We start from the raw sequence: 20,072 nt of genomic DNA on the forward strand, positions 1-20,072 counted from the left end.
AGCAAGGGAATGAGGCTGCGGGGGGTGTGGTTTTAAGTTGGACGGTCAGGGTGGGCCTGACATATTTCCAGTGACTCACTGAGATACCTGGAGTACAGACAGTGGTTGAGAACCACCTGATTTAGAAGCAGAAAACTTCAGACCCCACACTGATGAACACCATCAATTTCGGATTGATCATGTGTGTTTAGTACAGAAGGTAGAAGGAGCATTATAGCCTGAATGAGGTCTTAGTTTTTGCACTGAGTGGAACAGAGAACTGCAGAGTTTTGAGAGAGGAAATGGGTTTCAAAGCAGCCTTCAGGCTATTGGGTTGGAAATAGACAAAGAAGGGTCAGACTCAAGGCTGCCAGACCTGTTTGGGTTCTGTAAGCTTGAAGAGATCGGGTGGTAGTTTAGATCAGGAAGGGAAGGCAAAATGATTAAGTCCTGAGTCAATTTCCTCAGTGGCATTTGCTGACTGACGTGTGGGTTTGAGAGAGAAGAAATCATGGAAAAAAGTTTCTTGGTTTCTCTGTGAAAGATGGAAGAGTGGGTGTCATTGTTTGCTGAAGTGGGGAAGGCTGAGATGCAACAGATTTGCAGGGAAGTAAAGAAGATCCAGTTCGCTAGTGGTCTAGGAAGGTGACCTCCACTACATGGCCAAGTGGACACCTTGGGAGGATCATCTATCTGGATGAGGGCTTTGGGATGTGATGATCATGTTCATAGTAACAAAACAGGATGCGTCTTGTGGAACAGTTACAGGGAAAAGCTTATCAAATTCAAAACGAAAATACTGAAAGCGATTACATGTATTAAGCACTAAAGTGAAAGAACTTGTATAACAGTTATCCATGACAGTCTGGCTCCTTCTGCTCTCTTTTTTCCCTTCTGGAGGATAAATACTGGATCAGAGCAAAGGCAAGTTGAAGGTCCAGGCAACCGTACAGTAGAGAGGGCATTTGCATTGGATGTAGCTGACCCTGGTTCAATCCTCAGTATCCCATCCCCAAGCACTGCCAGGGGAAATCCCTGAGTGCAGAGCCAGGAATAACCCCTGAGCATCCCTGGGTGTGACCCAAAAACGAACAAAAAGGCAAGGCAAGTCAGTAAACTAGCTATGGATTTGTGAATCATCCCATTCTATTTTATATGACTTCCCATGAGTCATTATTAAATGACCTTAGGTATCTAGTTCTCTCATTGTGGAGTAGAATCTACCAAGCTACTAAACATCTCAATGACTTTATTTCTTTCTTGTTTTTTATTTTGGTTTTGGGGCCACTCCTGGCAGGTTTCGTGGACCATGTAGGGTGCTGTGGATAGAATTTTGGTCAACCATGTGGAAGGCAAACACCTTACCCATTATGCTATCTCTCCTACTAATGCCCTATGTTTCTTTCTTTATTGTTGTTTCTTTTTGAGATCACATCTAGCTATGATCAGGACTTCTGGCTCTGTACTGTGGAATCGTTCCTGACAGTGCTGGCATGACAATGTGTGGTGCTGGAGATCAATTCAGATCAGTTGGCTTTTCATAAACTTGAACACTTTACTCATTGTCTTTCTTTCTTCTGTATTTATTTTCTACTTCATTTTTTCCTTTCTATTTTTGGACTACACTTGGTGGAATTAAGGGCTTATTCCTGGCTCTGTGCTTGGGTATCTCTTTTGGCAGGGCTTGGAGAAACATACTTGGGATCAAACCCAGGCCAGGCAAGTATAAGGCAATTAGCCTTACTGCTGTACTATTGCTTTAGCCCCGAAAATCATATGTGTGTATACACACATATAAAAAACATTTTATTAAATATATATACACATATGTATGAAATATATATATTTCTAGTTAATTTTATTGAGGTACTGGAATTTATAATACTGTTAATTATATTTTCCATTAATACATCATTACAACACTAGACCATCACTAGAGTCCCCACATCCCTCCACCAATGTTCTAAGGTCCTATTTCGCCTCCCCCTTAATCCCCATGTTAGCTCAATTCTATAGATAAAATCTTCAGTTCTGGTAACTTTGACCATTTATTGTTCCCTTATGTTACATTTTTAAAAAATCTTGTATTTGGGGTCTACCTCTTTTTTTTCCTTCTTTTTTATTGTGGAGATGTTGACAGTTATCTATGAAGATGAGTAGAGCTAATCTCCCAGAAATCCAGAAAATTATAAATCAGCAGTAAATTGATAAAGTATTATCTTTCTCATTCTTGATCTTTCATTAACTTCCAAGTGAGAGATTCACATAGCAATTTGACTTCCGGTACAACTGGACACTCATAAAAGGCCATAGAATACTTTGGTGTCAAAAGTATATCTCCTCTCTTGTCTCTCAGAATGTCCTTCCTCTGACTTGTTGACTGTTGGGGGCCATTTCTTCCTTCCCTAACCCTCATTGTGTCAGGATTTCATTACTTCTCTTCCAAGGTCTTCCTCTCTCCCAAGTACAGAGAGGGAAAAATACAGACAGAGGCAATCATTTTCTAAAACCGTTCTCTCCCCAGACACCTACAAGGGTCCTGTTTTTCAGGAAAAATACAGAACATTGCTTTTCCTGTAGAAAATAAGCCCTTATTAGGTTAAAATGGAATCCAGCTTTAATGACGCGCAAAGGTAGCAGAGGTTGCTTGCTTAATTTTGTGATAGCTGCTTCTCATAGAATTGGTATCATTTCTACCAACATGTTGAAAACAGTCCCACTCAAAAGCGATAACTCTTTTATGAGGGCCTACACAGAAGTATACTCAATCCATATTAAATAAATTAAATAAATATGAATAAATAACTGTATTTAACCCTATCTTATATATTTTCATTTATTTTTAAATATACTTCACCATCAAAACAAGATTAAATTAAAAAAAAAAGTGACTTAAAATGCTTCGAGAGAATGGAGGGATAGTAAAGCAGGTAGGGCAATTTACCTTACAGATGGATGATCTGGATTTGATTCTGGCATCCCTGAGCACTGCCAGAAGTAATTCCTGAGCCAGTAATTACAGAGCCAGGATTAACCCTGGGCATCACTGATGTGTTCCCCTCCCCTCGCCCCTGCCCAAAAAAAAAAAAACCAACAACACAGAACAAACACACAAAAAGAATTTGACATATAGGAGTACAATAAATCCCCCTCTGCTAATAGAAGCTGAGAACTGGTCTTTAGTAGGAAGCTTTCAGCAGGGGAGGGAGGAGGGCCAGGTAGACCTGGGCTGGGCAGAAACACTGGGTGATGGTGAAGGGTGTGGTACTGCTATAAGTTTTATATGAAAGTGTATCATTAACAGTATTGTCAACCGTGGTGCATAAGATAAAAATTTTTGTAAATGATTTGACTTTTGGAAATCAAGATATGGTCAAAGGGGCCGCGGTCATATGTATAATGCAGTTCCACCTTGTTTGCCAATGATTCTTGCCTCCATTCCTCTACCTCCTTCTGTTCTGTTGTCTGTATTTCCGACAGTCAAATATGAGGAAAGTCAAAGGGTAGCTTGAGTGTCGCCTGTAGGCTGCCACTTTAAGGAATGGCCGAGCAGCAGATGATGGCTAAGGACGACACACAGTATTTGTGAATCGTAATATTTATGCAAATTCACAGGAACTGGAGAAAGAGAGAACTCATCTCATGGAAGATGTGACAGCAAACAAAAGAAAGATGAAGTTGCTAGAAGACAATTTGCTCTACCGCCTGACGAGCACTCAAGGGTCCCTGGTGGAGGATGAGAGTCTCATCGTTGTGTTGAGTAACACAAAAAAGACAGCAGAGGAGGTAACACAGAAGCTGGAAATTTCAGCCGAGACGGAAATTCAAATTAACTCAGCCCGGGAGGAATACAGACCTGGTGAGTTTGGTAATGAAAGACAAATGTCACAGGAAAATGACATTATGGGAATGACTGTGCATAGTGGGGTGGCCCTTTGTGCTTTGTGGCCTCTCTTTGGGAAGTATTGTGTGTAATAGAGATGAGAAAAAATGCACGAGGATGTTCATTTTCCTGGCACTTTATAGTTCTTGGTAGTTGGAACATTATGGATTCCAAAAATGCATTTTAAAGTAGAAAACAAAGAAAGAGAATACTTTTATTTATGTATTTATTTATTTATTCATTTTTAATATAGGAGTACTGCTATTTATTTAGCCATTGATTAAGCTGATTGAATTGGGCATGTACTCCACATTGCTTTTTTAAAATTCAGAATGTTAATTTTATTTTATTATTTTTTAAATTATTTTAAATCACTGTGAGATACGGTTACAAAGCTTTCCCGTTTGAGTTTCAGTCACACAATGATCAATCACCCAAATCTCTACCAGTGCACATTCTCCACTACCGAGAACCCCAGTATCCCCCACACCCTATCCCATGAGAGAATACGTTTAAAGAACGTCTGACTTGCAGTGATTGAAATCCAAGGAATGAGTGCTGTCCGAAGCATTGTTCACTAATTTTCTATCATATGACCACAGTCTTAGTCTGTTCCTTCCTGTCTTTGCATTATGGTCTCCTCAGGTCTGGGAGGAATCTCTGGTTTCAAGGTTTTCAGCCCGACCCACCTGTCTATAAGCTGGTGTTGGTTATTGATTAAAAGAGGGGCCTCCCCAAAGAATTGTGGGTCAGAGAGATGGTACGGGGGTAAGCCTTGCATGCTTCCGCCCTGGGTTCAACTTGCAGCACCAAACATGTTCTCCCAAGTACTGACAGGCATGAATCCTGAACACAGAGCCAGAAGTAAGCCCTTAGCACTTCCAGGAGTAACCCCAAATTTTAAAAAAAGTTCTGTTTCTGTAACTTCTTTATTATTCCTTCTGGGAAAATGACCCTAACAATATTGTCTGTGGGTGGAGACTCGGGAGCCTGTCTTTGCCATGTCGTTTTTTTTTGGGGGGGGGTGTTGACACCTGGTGATGCACAGGGGTTACTCCTGGCTCTGTGCTCAGGGGACCATATGGGATGCTGGAAATCTAACCCGGGTTGTCCGCGTGCAAGGCAAACGCCCTACCAGCTGTGCAATCGCTCCAGTCTTGTCTCTGCTGTGTCTTGCTTTGTCACTTTGACATCAAGGTTAGTCTTTTCGTGTGTGTGCCGCACCTAGTGGTGCTCAGGAAATACTCCTGTCTTTGTGCTCAGGAATCACTCCTGGTGGGTTTGAGGGGACCCTGTGGGTTTCCAGGGATGGAACCTGGGTCAGGTGCATGCAAGGCAGATGCTCTTACTGTTCTGCTATCACCATAGCCCCTTTTGTTTATTTCTTATTGTTTTTATTTTTATTTTGTGTTTTTGGGAGGGGCTCCCAAGAAGTGCTTTGAGAGCCCAGCAGCCCCCCCCCCGAAGATTCTTAGCCAATCGGACTGGTGGTTCGAAGCAAGGGCCGAGTGTTCAGTACATGCAGACCTTGTGTTTACCAGGCAGGTGCTGGGGTCTCCAGGCCCATACACAGCAGCACTGGGTGGCGGTGTTCCAGGCTTGCACCCCGCGATGCCTGAGGGACCTGTGGTGAAGGAATCAAGCCTACCACGAGCCTGAACCACTGCACCACATCCAGACCACATCCAATAATGGCCAGGATTTTGTAATGGAGCTGATGCACATTCTCTTGGCTGTGACAGCCCCTGTTTTTCTTTTCTTTTAGTTTTTTTTTTTAATACCTGTGTGATAAACAAGGGAATTTTTTTTTTTTTTGCTTTTTGGCTCACACCTGGCAATGCACAGGGGTTACTCCTGGCTCTGCACTCAGGAAATACTCCTGGAAGTGCTCGGGAGATCATATGGGATGCTGGGAATCGAACCCGGGTCGGCGGCATGCAAGGCAAACACCCTACCCCCTGTGCTATTGCTCCAGCTCGAAAAATGAATTTGTAAGGTATCTAGGGAATCTAAAGCAGAAAGTACCACTGGGTAAACAAAAATAGCAATTTACTTACCTCAAGATTTTAAATAGGAACTAATTGTCCCAGCAGAGCCTTGCTCTGCCTTGCCCTTGCTGGTGGACAGTCATTGAACTGACATCAAAACGAAGCTGGTCGTTCTCCGTTAGACGTTGGGGTGATCTTCGCGCAGGCCATTTATTTCCTACCTCCCCCTGAAGCTCTGCGCCCTCACTGCTTGTCTTTCAGTGGCTACTCGCGGCAGCATCCTGTACTTCCTCACCACCGAGATGCGCCTGGTTAACGAGATGTATCAGACCTCACTCCGTCAGTTTCTACGCCTGTTTGACCTGTCCTTAGCCAGGTACATCTGTACATAGGAAGCTGAACTGGGTATCTAAGGGCTGGGTGATGGCATTATGTGTGTGTCTGCCTTTCTCTTTGCTACCGAGTCTGTCATTCGATGTCTCAGATCAGTGCAATTAGCTTCACATTAACAAACACATCATTCTCATTCGTCATTTGATGCTTGGTCACAGCTCAACCAACTCCTGATTGATTCCATTTCTGGTAAGCCAGAAAACTCCCAAGACAAACTCGTGAGGGATAATTCCCTGTGGATAAAATTGATTTAGATTCTGTTTTTTTATTAAATGTTGAGAGAATGCTTGCTATTTTCAAGCGTTAGATTCAAGAGGCTTGTTTTTGATGTGGAAAGAAAATAAGAATTGCTCCTCCAAAGTTACTTATTCTCGGTTCAGGGTGTTATTTTTACGGGCCATCGGAAAGGGTAGTGGGAAAAGCCTGATTTAAATGTTCTTTTGCAGGTCTGTCAAAAGCCCAATCACAAGCAAGAGGATCGCTAATATCATTGAACATATGACCTATGAAATTTATAAATATGCTGCACGGGGGTTGTATGAGGAGCATAAATTCCTGTTCACCTTGCTGCTCACGCTGAAGATTGACGTCCAGAGGAACCAAGTGAAGCATGAAGAGTTTCTCACCTTTGTTAAAGGTCAGTGTCATAATGCAGAGCATGGTCTACAGGGGCAGGTATAGGAATTATGGTGAAGTTCCCGTGCAATATACATTTTTTCTGGCTATAGCAGTCTCCTTGCGTTTTGTTGAAGACTGCTTTTATGTGGGCTGTTTTATATATTCATTGATCACATTACTTTAGTTAACACTTCATTATTGCAATAAGTGACTGCATGCTTCCCAAGAGGTACTTGGGATATGCCAGTAAACAGGGAAAGAAGGGAAGGAAAGGAACATTGCTCTTGTAGAGGTTGAATATTTGAGGGGAGGGGCTATAGAAACAAAAAGTGAAATACATGAACTTGATAGCATGGGAAAAACTCATCTGCACCGTGGGCAAACGCATCTGGGAGTTTCAGGGTACACGGAGTGGGGGGAGTTTAGAGTTTGAAACGGGTTGTTTGCTGGATCACTAATGGGATGAGCCTCCTTTAGAGGTGGACAAAGACCAGATGGAGTGGGGACATTTAGGGAGCTGGACGAAGAGGGAATACTGTGAGCTTCCGAAGGGAGCAGGCCTGGCACACTGCAGGCAAAGTAGAGCCGGGGTGGAGCGGAGTGGGTGAAGGGTATTGTCATGGCTCCCAACATGTTCATTCCATATCACTGAGAGCCGAATTGTTCATTGTGCTTGTAATAGTCAGGTGGAAGGCTGGGGAATATCCATTCACTGTTGCATTTTTAAAAGTCTGAACCAAAACTATTTAAAGTGACAGTGAGAATGAGCCAGGGTTTTAATAGATTTATCAATTCTCTCTTTTCAACAAATTTATTTCTTAATATAGTTTAAGTAATGTGGTGGCAAGAGTATAAACATTCGTGGTACTGATGTACAAAGTTACTACACCCCACTATCTCCGAAGTGCCCAAGTTCTCCATCACTGTCGCTATGTCACTTCTTCATTTTCAACTCTTCCCCCTTCTTTTTGGTTGTAAGTTTTGTAAAACAAGACTATGTGTTTGTCAATGTTCGATACTGTCAGTTCCCTTGTTTTCTCTCTCTATTCTACACATGTGTGACATCCTCTGGTATTTGTCCTTTCTGTAGTGTATTTTGTTTAATGTGCAGCTCACAACAAAGACCTATCTTTATCCATGAGACACAGTGTTACCTGCAGTGGAGAGAGAGAGAGAGGATCAGATTATCATAGCTTCACCTGGAGGGTTGATTTGCAGGGGACCTTGAAGGGGACCCCATGGGAACAGTTAGGAAGGGATGTGGGTACATATGCTGTGCCTGGGGTATATTCTATCCCTAGTGATCATGGTTGATGCATATTCATTAAGAAATGCATGGACACATGATCTTCTAGTAGCAAAAAAGACCACTTTAATTTTTCTTTAATTTGTTGTCTGTGATGATTTCATCTAGCAATTGAGTCCCTGACTCTTTACCTACCCACCTTATTTCCTTCCTTCCATTTTTGGGCTTCACCCAGCAGTGCTCAGGGACTATTCCTGCCGTGCTCAGGAGTAAGCTCCAGGTTGTTCACCATATGTGGTGCTTGAAATTCAAACTGGGGTTGGCAGGATGCAAGGATGGTGCAGTCTTAACTCCTGTACTATCTCTCCAGACCTGGGTTATTTTATTGTTTTTTTATGTTTACTAATTTAGTCCAGCTGGCAGATGAGTCTGGAGAGACACAGGGGGACAAATGCCTAAAGGAATTGCCTTCTTTATTAACGTTGAACTGATTTCTAGTCTCAGTGGCTTTGCTTCTTCAGCCTTTCTCCTGGAGCCATTCCTGCAGAACATCCCTATTGGGAAGCTCTTCCTGACATACAAATTCAGGAATGAGATACATTTTCCCATGACCTGGCATGGAACCCAGGGTCTTGGTCCGGCTGAATTGCCAGCTGTTTCTCAAAAGTTGGTGTGATAATAACACACATACGGTTTGGAATTGAAGGTTCTCGGTGGTGAAAACGCTCACTGCCACTTACTCGTGGGTGGGTCATTAAAAACAGTGCATGCATCAATCTCCCTACCTCTAAAGCAAGGGTGGTCAGATCTACATGTGTTATAACAGATTTCACACAAGTTGGCAATCCTGATGGCTATGTTCCCCAGATGCTAGGTGTGGTTCCGGTTTCTTTAGTACTCTAGCCATCTTGATTGGTTTGTGACTTGCGTAGGTTGGACAATTTTTGTGGGTTTTGTAATATATTAAAAGCAATTGAACATATTCCTGGACCTTGCGGCCACACAACACGTAATAAGACACTCTGTACCCACTCTCCAAGAGTACCACACCATATTTGTTGGGGTTCAAATAGTAGGAAACCAATCATAGAGGGAAATATATATATGCATATAGACAAATTTTCAGATATATATACAAAAGCTCATTCAGCCGGCCGCTCGCTCCGTCCTTTCCCCCTCGCTGCAGTCGCACCCGCCGAGCCGCCGCCGCCACCGGGCGCAGCATTGCCACCTCCCTCTGACAGGCGGGCGGGCCCCAGCTTGACTTCCACTCTCGACACTACTTCCACTACCCAGCTGTCGCCACACTCCAGGACGCTTTCCGGACCCGCGCGGCCACAAGCGGCCGTGCGACACATCATAAGACACTAAATACCCGTCTTCTGGAATTGTCGTACCATATTTGATAGGGTTCAAATATGGTAACACTTACAAGGGTGATTAGAGGTCACCCCAAAAGCCTCTATACCTCTCGGAAAGACTGGCAAGCTACCGAGAGTATTCCGCCCGCACGGAAGAGCCTGGCAAGCTATCCGCTGTGTATTCGATATGCCAAAACCAGTAACTACAACTGGTCTCATTCACCTGACCCTGAAGGCTTCACCGACATGGCAGCACTGAGAAGGATGAGAAAGGAGAGGCCGACAAAATCTCAAGGCCGACCTAGGCTGCCACAACGAAGGAAGACAAAAATGATCGTCTGTACTTTCAATGCACGTACGCTAGCATCAGATGCATCCATCGAGGACCTGATGGTACAAGCGCGAATGATCAAGTACGACATCATTGGTCTGACCGAGACAAGAAGGCACGAATCTCACCATGCCGTTTTCGACACTGGAGAAGAATTGTTCCTCGGAACATGCGATAAAAGAGGTGTTGGAGGCGTCGGTGTCCTTGTCAACACAAACTTGGCCAAGAGCATTGATTCATTCGAATGCCTAACAACCCGAATCGGATGTTTACATTTGAATAGATGTGGCTCACTGCCTGCAGTTTCTATCTTCGTTGTCTACGCACCAACATCTCATTATGATGAAAGAGAAATCGAGAAGTTCTACATGGAGCTAGAGAAGTTCTATAAAGAAGACCACACCTTCTACAAGATCATTGTGGGTGATTTTAATGCCAAGATAGGACCGAGAAGATCAGCTGAAGAACTTCACATCGGAACCCATGGCCTAGAATGGAACGAACAGGGTGAGAGACTGTCTGAGTTCATTATGTCGACCAAGACCATTCATGGTAACTCACAGTTCCAGAAGGCAGAATCTAAACGATGGACATGGGAGTCTCCCGGTGGACGATTCCACAACGAAATAGACCACATCATATTCAATCGACGGTTTTGCCTGACTGATGTCGCTGTTGTCCCAAAATTTCGAACGGGATCGGACCACCGTCTCCTTCGTGCAAAATTCTACTTCACAGAGCGGGGAGAAAGGGCTGCAAAGTTCAAAAAGAGAACTCCCAGAACGACCACCAACTGGGAACTCTTTGGTACTATTGCGGCAACATGGGAAGATGCCATTGTTGACAACATTGACGAGGAATACGATCGACTGGTTCAGCACCTCCATGAATGTGCGAGGAACGCCAAGAGAGAGATAGCCACAAAAAGTCGCCTATCTTCGAAAACTCTTGAGCTAATTCGCCAGCGTGGTTTGGCGCATGCCTCAGGCAACCGCAAGCTAATGTCCGAGCTCGCAAAGCAGTGCAGAGATGCGATCAAAGAAGACCTCAAAGAGAGAAGAGCAGAAGTACTGGTAGATGCGGCAGAAGCCGGGAAAAGTATTCGTAACGCCTGCCTGTCCTTCGCCAACTATAAGACCAAGATGACTGCCCTCCGACGTCCTGATGGATCCATCACATCCTCCAGAACGGCAATGGAGAAGATTATCCATGACTTCTACTGAAATCTCTTCGATAGCCATGTCCACTTGCCGACATACCAAATTCCACAGGATGGGTATGTCGTTCCCAACGTTCTCCCTTCCGAAATCCGACACGCCATTTCGTCAGTAAAGAAGCAAACAGCACCCGGCCCAGACAAGGTCAGACCTGAACACCTGAAGAACCTGCCGTCAGTACTCATCAATACACTGGCTCGGCTCTTCACTCGCTACCTGTCTGAATGCAAGGTTCCATCTCAATGGAAAACCAGCAGGACCGTACTACTGTTCAAGAAGGGAGACATCCATGACATTGGCAACTATTGCCCGATCTGCCTATTGTCTGTCATCTACAAGTTGTTCACTCGAGTCATCCTGAATAGGATTGGCAGAACACTAGATGAAGGACAACCATGTGAGCAAGCAGGGTTCCGCAAAGGATTCAGCACCATCGACCATATCCACACGATAACCAAGCTCATTGAGGTTTCTCGGGAGTTCAAGATGCCGCTCTGCTTAACGTTCATTGATTTAAAGAAGGCCTTTGATTCTGTTGAGACGGAAGCGGTCATTGAAGCCCTAGCAAATCAGGGCATTCAAGCCCAATACATCAGGATCCTCCGTGAGCTGTATTGCGGATTCACTACCAGGATCTCACCATTCTACAAAGAAGTGATCGTTGATGTCAAGAGAGGGGTTCGGCAGGGTGATACCATTTCACCGAAACTCTTCAGTGCCACCCTCGAGAACATCATGCGACGACTGGAATGGGAAGGAATGGGAGTGAAGATAGATGGTCGGCAACTACACCACCTCCGCTTTGCTGATGACATTGTTTTAATAACACCAAACATCAGCCAAGCGGCACAAATGCTGGCCGACTTTGACCGTGAGTGTGGAAAGGTAGGACTACAGCTGAATCTTACGAAGACAATGTTTATGAGAAACAGCCTTGTTCCTGACGCCCCATTCGCTCTCAATGGAACGACCATCTCCGAATGCAACAGCTATGTGTACCTAGGTCGAGAGGTCAACATGAGAAATGACCTGGCACCCGAGCTGCGCAGGAGGAAGAGAGCGGCTTGGAACGCCTTCAAGAACGTCGAAGAAATAGCTAAGAGGACGAAGAACCTCCGGCTCCGGGCACATCTCTTTGATTCCACTGTTCTTCCTGCATTAACATATGCCTCAGAGACCTGGGCCCTACGCAAACAAGATGAGAACGCCATTCAGGTCTCCCAAAGAAGAATAGAAAGAGCTATGCTTGGAATATCACGTTTCACTCAAATGAGAGAACGAATCCGGAGTTCTGACATCCGTCGACGATCAAGGATCAGGGACGCTGTCTCATTTGCCAAGGTGTCGAAAATCAGATGGGCTGGTCACGTAATGAGATTTAAAGACGACCGTTGGACTAGAGCTGTTACTGATTGGATTCCACGGGATGTCAAGAGACCGCGTGGCCGCCCACCTACCAGATGGTCAGACTTCTTTGTCAAGATCATGAACGATCGGTTTGAGGCCCTCCATGTTCCTGGAGCGAAGAGATGCCATTGGGCTACACTAGCACGCGACAGGGACAAATGGAGACGTTACTGGCGCCCGCTCGAGCAAATCGACGACTAACGGGAAGTTAAGTGATTAAGTGATTAAGTGATATACAAAAGCTCACATCACTCAACCTTTAACAACATATTAGTGATATCCTAAAGAATATCTTAACAGCCCCTGCCAAAACAGAACAATCTTTACACTGTTTCCTCTATGGCACTTTTTTATAGCATTTTCAGCATTTTTATAACAAACAATAAAAATATATCATTTTGGTTGTGCTTTGGAACAGGGATTGGGGATTGGGATGGAAACATCCCACATATGGTGGTGGGAAGGTGTCATGGTGGTAGGAGTGGTCTTGAATATTAAATGTAATCAAATATTGTGAACTAGCTTACCAAATAAATTTTTTTTAAAAAATTTGTGCTTTGTAGCATAGAATTTTGGAGAAAACTTTAGAATACCTTTCAAGACCGCCTTTGCTACATAAATAACTATATAATAGTGAAATAACTATATAATAGTGAAATCCACTCCATGACATGAAATTCTTCTCTAAGACTTTAACTTTGCAATATTGAAAATATTGCTTAAGGATAGAATTTGATTTTTAGTGGTAAGGTTAAGATAGTAAATACATTTATTTATAATGATACCTAAATGTTATATGCAGTCACTGTCCTCCCGTTGTTCATTGATTTGCTTGAGTGGGCCCAGTAACGTCTCCATTTTGAGACTTTGAGACTTGTTGTTACTGTGTTTGGCATACTAAATACGTCACAGGTAGCTTGCCAGACTTTGCCACGTGGGCGAGATACTCTCAGTAGTTTGCTGGGCTCTCCGCGAGGGGCAGAGGAATAGAACCTGGCTCGGCTGGGCTGGCTGCAAATAAGGCAAACGCCCTATTGCTGTGCTGTCGCTCCAGCCCAGCAAACAAATTTTTTTTGAAATTGAAATGACTGTTTAAACATTAGTTTTATACTAATTGAAATATTAAAATATAAATAAAAAATAATAGATAATAAATATAAATCATGCTCATTTTCATATGGTAGAAAATCAGCCTATATGATGTTTGAAGTACGCCTTCATCATGACCCTTCATAAATGTTTCATACAAATTGTATAAGTCTCTCATTACCTGTATAATTTTAATAAATTTTTGGAGTAAATTTCAAACTTATTTTTCCCAAAGCAAGAAAATGAGGAATGAAGGGCACACATATTTTAATGACTTACTTAAAATTATTTCTATTTCAACTGTTGATTCACAGGAGCCCACTGAGTCTGGGGCACTAGAATTTTTGAACGAGCTTCCCATCCCACTTCATTGCAGTTTTGGGCTTTTTGCATGTTTAAGTCAGGCAAGATATTCCCAATGCAGCTAGCCTGTATTAAATAATAAGGAAAGCTTTGTCTGCAAGGAACACCCTCTCCTTTCCAGAAATATCTCCTCTCTAATGCTCTGGAGAATACCTTTTCTTTATTTGCTGAAAAATGGACAGTTACATGAAAATTGTTGTCACATTTTTTTAACATGAGATTTTAGGTCTTTAACTGCTTCCAGGTGTTAAAGCAATTCCTTTTGATTTTATAAGTTTTTTTTTTATTGAAATGGCTACAAACCATAGTCACTTTGTCAGAATATACTAAGATGGTTTTGGCAAAATAGGGCAATTTCAAGATGTTTGTGGAGATTGGTTCTATACATATCTAGAGTACATTATTTGTTTATGATCTATTTCATTTAAAAATGGATTCTAAAGGTAGTTGAATGGATTAGTTATATTCTTTTAGGAATTATGCTTAAAGCATATGTTCATTGAAACACTTCAATAGATGTTATTAAACTACATTTTATCCTATTGAAGACTTGCTAACTCTTTGATTTAAAATATATCTGTTTGCACTTTTGATTTTTCTGAGGTGGGGCACAATAATGCTTCTGGGGTGTTACTTACTTTAGGGTGAGAGTTCTATGAAATAGGTGAGATGAGGTAAATCATCAATGAAAGAAGATAAGAGTCAACACCCAAGAGAAAATTTGGTTATGGTCAGACTGACTAAACATAAGTGATGGAGCACTTGGAGGGAGCTCAGGATAAGTAATCCACTGTCTCAGAGAAAACCACCTTTAAACACATGAAAGGCTGGAGCGATAGCACAGCAGGTAGGGTGTTTGCCTTGCATGTGACCAATACAGGTTTGATTCCTCTGTCCCTCTCGGAGTGCCTGGCAAGCTACTGAGAGTATCCCGCCCACATTGCAGAGCCTGACAAGCTCCCCGTGGCTTATTTGATATGCCAAAAACAGTAACAACACGTCTCACAATGGAGACATTACTGGTGCCCGCTTACGCAAATTGATGAACAGCAGCAAGACAGTGATACAGTGCTACAGATAAATTCTTTCCTTAAAATTAGCTTGTTTCAACTTTGGATAATTCTTCATTATTATTAACAGTATTAACAGTAGATGGCATTTAGCAATCTCCCTTCGTCCACTGTTCTGCTTTGCACATCACTTTTTCCTCATCCTGTTCGATGAAGATCCCCCCATGTCATTTTATTACCATTTTTCATATTTGGAAACAAAGCCCAGAAAAATAGATGTTCCAGGGAGGTCAGTGGTTAAAAGGACAGAATTATGCATCTTTCCTGACTCCAAACCCTGTATTGCTGATTCTTAAATGTGGTTTTCTAAATTCATCTATCCCCAAGCTTAGTATAATAGACAAGATATGGAAACAACTGAAGTGTCCAGCTACAGATGAATGGATCAAGTTGTGATACACACACACATAGTGGAATACTATGCAGCTCTAAGACAGAACAAAACTATATAATTAACAGCAGCATGATGGCACCAGAGGCTCTCATGCTGAAGTCAGTCAGAAGGAAAGGGACAGATACAGAATGATCCCTCTTCTATGTGGGACTTAAAGACACACAGTAGGACAACAACAAAGGTCTAAGACAATATAATGGGAGAAGTGATCCACACAACTAAATTGGTTGGGAGTGGGTTGGTAGGGAGGGGTTTTAAGGTCTTTGGGGGAGGAAGGTGGGTGATGGGTGTTGTGTTGGAATTACGTGAATGAGAAACTGTTATTAACAGCATTATATGTAACAGAAACTCAATGAAAAAAATTTTTTGAATCATCTATCCCTTAATTTTATAGCCTATCTATCACTGGTGATTTATTCTAAGTTTAAAGATGGTTAAGGTAGGAAAATAATTGAAATTTAAATAGTCAAGCAAAAAGTTTTTATAGTTCTACAGTACAAACAAAAATTAGATGACTTTTATACGTCTGTTTTTCAAGGCGGAGCTTCACTGGATCTGAAAGCTTGTCCCCCTAAGCCGTCTAAATGGATCCTGGACATGACCTGGCTGAATTTGGTAGAGCTGAGTAAACTTCGACAGTTTTCAGATGTCCTTGATCAGGTAACTTGTGTTTGGAGTGAAGTTCTGATAACGTCACAGTGAGCAGCTTTCTGATTTATCACTAGCTACAATATTTACGAAAGAGAGAGATATTAATATTATCATTTAAAAATATTATTACCGGTACTTGACTTGACAGCTCCCTTAGATGCATTTACAGTATGCTTTGCCCCTTTCAGGAAGAAATGATTTTCCTAGGAAGTTTAAATGCTGCCTGGTACCATATATACAGTATCAACAACCAGAGACCCACAAGCAGAAAAGAAGATAGATTCAATTAAATGAAATAATTGAATATCCTTAGGAGGTTTTGTCTCTTCCTAGAGATTGAAATGAAAGAAATGTGAACAGCCTGCCTCTAAACTCTAAATATTGTGGCTAAATATTCTTGTTCTTTTCCTGTTTCTTCTTCCTCTTCTGCCCTTTCTGATATACTATCTTGTAGGAGTCTGGGTAAGGTTCCAAAGTAAACTGTTGGCCTCTGATATGTAGAAGTTTGTAATCTGATAGTTCCTGATAGAGTGTGTATGAGCTGGGATTGTGGAAGATGGTTTGAGAGAGCTGACCCAAGGAGAGATCAGGAAACAGACTCTTGGAAATTAGATGAGCAGAGCAAAGTCACGCTGAGAGCAAGGGAGCCCAGGTCAGTTACCAGCTGAGGAAATTTTAGGACCAGATTTTGATTCAGGTTTGTTGTATATTATTATTATTATTATTATTGGTGGGGGGTCATACCCGGCAATTTTCAGGTCTTAATGCTGGCTCTTCACTCATGAGTTACTTTTGACGGGCTCAGAAGACCATATGAGCTGCCAGGGTTCGAATTTGGTTCAGCTATGTGCAAGGCAAGCACCCCATCTGCTGTACTCTCTCCAGCCCCCTGAGGTAGCTTGTCTTAACTCTTCCAGTTTAAGTTAACCAGAAGTGTAAGTTTGCTAACTTTTATATTCTGGATTCCCACTGGTGATCTTATCACAATTTCTATGATATAGTTAGGGTACAGAATCTTGTTTTGGGTGAAATAACTATTTTTAGAAATTGTGATTTAGGATGGGCTGGAGCGATAGCACAGTAGGTAGGCTGATGCGGGTTCGATTTCTCTGTCCCTCTCGGAGAGCCCGGCCAGCTACCAAGAGTATCCTGCCTGCAAGGCAGAGCCTGGCAAGCTACCCATGGCGTATTCGATATGCCAAAAACAGTAACAACAAGTCTCACAATGGAGATGTTACTGGTACCCACTTGAGCAAGTAGATGAACAACAGGATGATGGTGCTACAGTAATTTAGGAACTAAGTTGTTCTTTTGGGGAATGAGTTTTAGTGGGCCATTGTCTTTTATTGAAGTTTCTATCTCTTGAAAGTGTATCAAATCTGTAATTCCTCTACATTCCTTTTCTTTTACGATGTTAAGAGATTATTATTGGGGCTGGAGCGATAGCACAGCAGGTAGGGCGTTTGCCTTGCATGCGGCTGACCCGGGTTCGATTCCTAGCATCCCATATGGTCCCCTGAGCACTGTCAGGGGTAATTCCTGAGTGCAAAGCCAGGAGGAACCCCTGTGCACCACCAGGTGAGACCCAAAAAGCCAAAAGAAAAAAGAGAGATTATTATCGAGGTCATTAATTTGTATTTCCCTAGAATACCTCTAAATTAAAACGTAAAGTTGGTTTTTAACTTTGATTAGGTCTTCAAGAAATATACTGAGGGCCTCTATCAATGGAAATGTAGTAGAAAACCTAATATTCTATTTATTCGACATCAATTGTTTGTTCTTATTTTGCTTTCTCATATAATGCTTGCCTCTTTGAAATTATTTAAGCTCCAAAGAATTATGAACTATCTTCTTTTGCTCTTTCTCAATTGTCTAAAGGAATCTGAATTGGATTATTCATTTTATGATGCTACTAAGTGATATTTTTCAAGTTACTCCAAAATAATGGAGTATTATAAAAAAAGGCTTAATTTAGTAATAAAAAACACAATAATTTTTTCTCTTTGTGTCAGATTGGAAAATATGGAAACAAGAATTATTGGCTCCTGTTCAGGAGAGGATTTCGTTGAGCAGATCAAATTTATTTAAAATAATGGAAATCATTTTCCATTGATTTTTTTATTCTTGACAATTTTGTTAGCACAAAAGAAATGAAACAACCCAGGATTGTCTCTACTTTGAAAGCTAGCTGAGGCTGGTGTTAATAAAGATGGATGTTAGAGAAAATCACATTGCTTTTTGGACTCTCAAACCTTGGGACACAAAATTATTAACAAAAAGTAGTTATGGACTATCATTCGCTTTTGCCTGGAATGTCAGAGGATTAATGAAAAATATCTGTGAACTATTACTGAGTTTTCTACGATGTGACAAATATCCCTTGGTGTTTCAGATATCAAGAAATGAGAAACTGTGGAAAATTTGGTTTGATAAGGAAAATCCTGAGGAGGAACCTCTTCCAAATGCCTATGACAAATCTCTTGACTGCTTTAGACGTCTTCTCCTCATTAGGTCCTGGTGCCCTGATAGAACCATTGCCCAGGTAAATGTATATTAAAACAAGTGAGAGTTTTTTCCAAAAGGAGAATCTCCTTTTATAGCTAAAGAAGTAGGTAGAATGCAAATTCTAACAACTGTTTTATTATGGGATTTTAAGAAATTTTCTAGCAGTAAAAATGTTAAAGAATAAAAACATTTACAACCATTAAGTATACTGATGGACTAAGCAATTTAATCATCAGTAAAGTAAGTAAAGGCCCTCCCGTTGATCGTCGATTTGCTCGGGCGGGCCCAGTAACGTCACCATTGGAGACTTTGTTGTTACTGTGTCTGGCATATCGAATACTCTCGGTAGCTTGCCGGGCTCTCCGAGAGGGGCGGAGGAATCGAACTCGGGTCGGCCATGTTGGCCGCTTGTAAGGCGAACGCCCTGCTGCTGTGCTATCGCTCCGGTTGAAATTGTGTAAAGTGCATGAGAAAAGTAAGCTTTCGTGGTTGGAAAATAAGTAGGAATGTAGGTATTTTATAGGTAATTATATAAGTAATGATTATTCTTATCCTTTTCATAGATTAAAATGATAAAAATCAATAATTAGTCAATGATAAAATGGTATGATTGCTCTCGTGTTTTTTTTTTTTTTTAAGTAGAGAGAATGTGAAAGTAATAGGGAAGGAGGGTAGATCAGAGGGAAATGCAGAATTCCCAAACCCAGAGTCATTTTCCCAGTGCTACAGCTCTGGATGCAAGAAAAGAGATTGGCCTCAGATTAAAATTCTTTTAAATTCATGTGTGATTTAAATGTGAATTTCCCTCTAGAAGATCTACCCTTTCAAAGACTTTAATCTCCTGGTCATGGAAATTGACACACTCACAAGACTTGTTCCCAATTAAAAGCTTAGGTCTAGTATTCAACATGGGTTGATTCCTTAAGGGTTTCTCCACACTAGCCCTGAGTAACAATAGGCTGGTTTTGTAATAGAATGGTGGAAGTTTCCCTCTCCATGCTCTGTTGGGAGTGTTAAAAACGTATAGAGTAGCTGCCTCCAAGTCCACTTAGGAACTGTGGAATCATGAAAATAGCTCAAGTCACTGATTTACTGAGAAAAGCAAAATGAGTTTTGCAGCTCAGGCACTGAGTTCACCTTTTTTCCAGTTTTTCTTCTCAATTTTATGATTTTTATCCCACCCAAATGAATTATCTAACTGCTGCCTTATTTAAGGGCTGAGCAAAAGGTTCAAGCTTTTTTTACTTTTTTCTTACTTTGCTTCTTACTTCTCTCTCTGTCTCTCTGTCTCTGTCTCTGTCTCTCTCTCTCTCCTCTTCCCTTCCTTCTTTTTCTTTCTCTCTTTTATCTTAATTTTCCACTGGACACTTCATTTGGTTCCATGCTGACAATTTTGTTTCCCACCATCTTCATGTGATTTTGGCATCTCCACCCTCTCTGCTATCAGCTGTAGGTTGAGCACAGTCCTGGCTTCCTGATGGGTCTCCCATTTGATTAATTAATCTACTTGCTTTTGGGGGGAGGTCTCCCAAACACTGCTCAGAAGTGGGGGGCAGTTCTTTCAAATGGTTCTCAGC

At 41.9% G+C, this 20,072-nt stretch overlaps 1 protein-coding gene across 1 annotated transcript in view; it reads left to right on the plus strand.

Moving 5' to 3' along the window:
* Window positions 1-20,072, plus strand: part of DNAH5 (dynein axonemal heavy chain 5) — a 321,369-nt gene that overhangs the window by 268,191 nt on the left and 33,106 nt on the right. Inside the window, exons 67-71 of the mRNA XM_056109071.1 lie at window positions 3,595-3,838; window positions 6,112-6,226; window positions 6,690-6,880; window positions 15,878-15,999; window positions 18,383-18,532. Of these exons, the coding sequence (XP_055965046.1) occupies window positions 3,595-3,838; window positions 6,112-6,226; window positions 6,690-6,880; window positions 15,878-15,999; window positions 18,383-18,532 (822 nt within the window). The remainder of the gene's footprint in view (window positions 1-3,594; window positions 3,839-6,111; window positions 6,227-6,689; window positions 6,881-15,877; window positions 16,000-18,382; window positions 18,533-20,072) is intronic.

The sequence above is a fragment of the Sorex fumeus genome, unplaced genomic scaffold (genome assembly GCF_029834395.1).
Source record: "Sorex fumeus unplaced genomic scaffold, SorFum_2.1 ptg000264l, whole genome shotgun sequence".
In the NCBI taxonomy this organism is placed as follows: Eukaryota; Metazoa; Chordata; class Mammalia; order Eulipotyphla; family Soricidae; genus Sorex; species Sorex fumeus.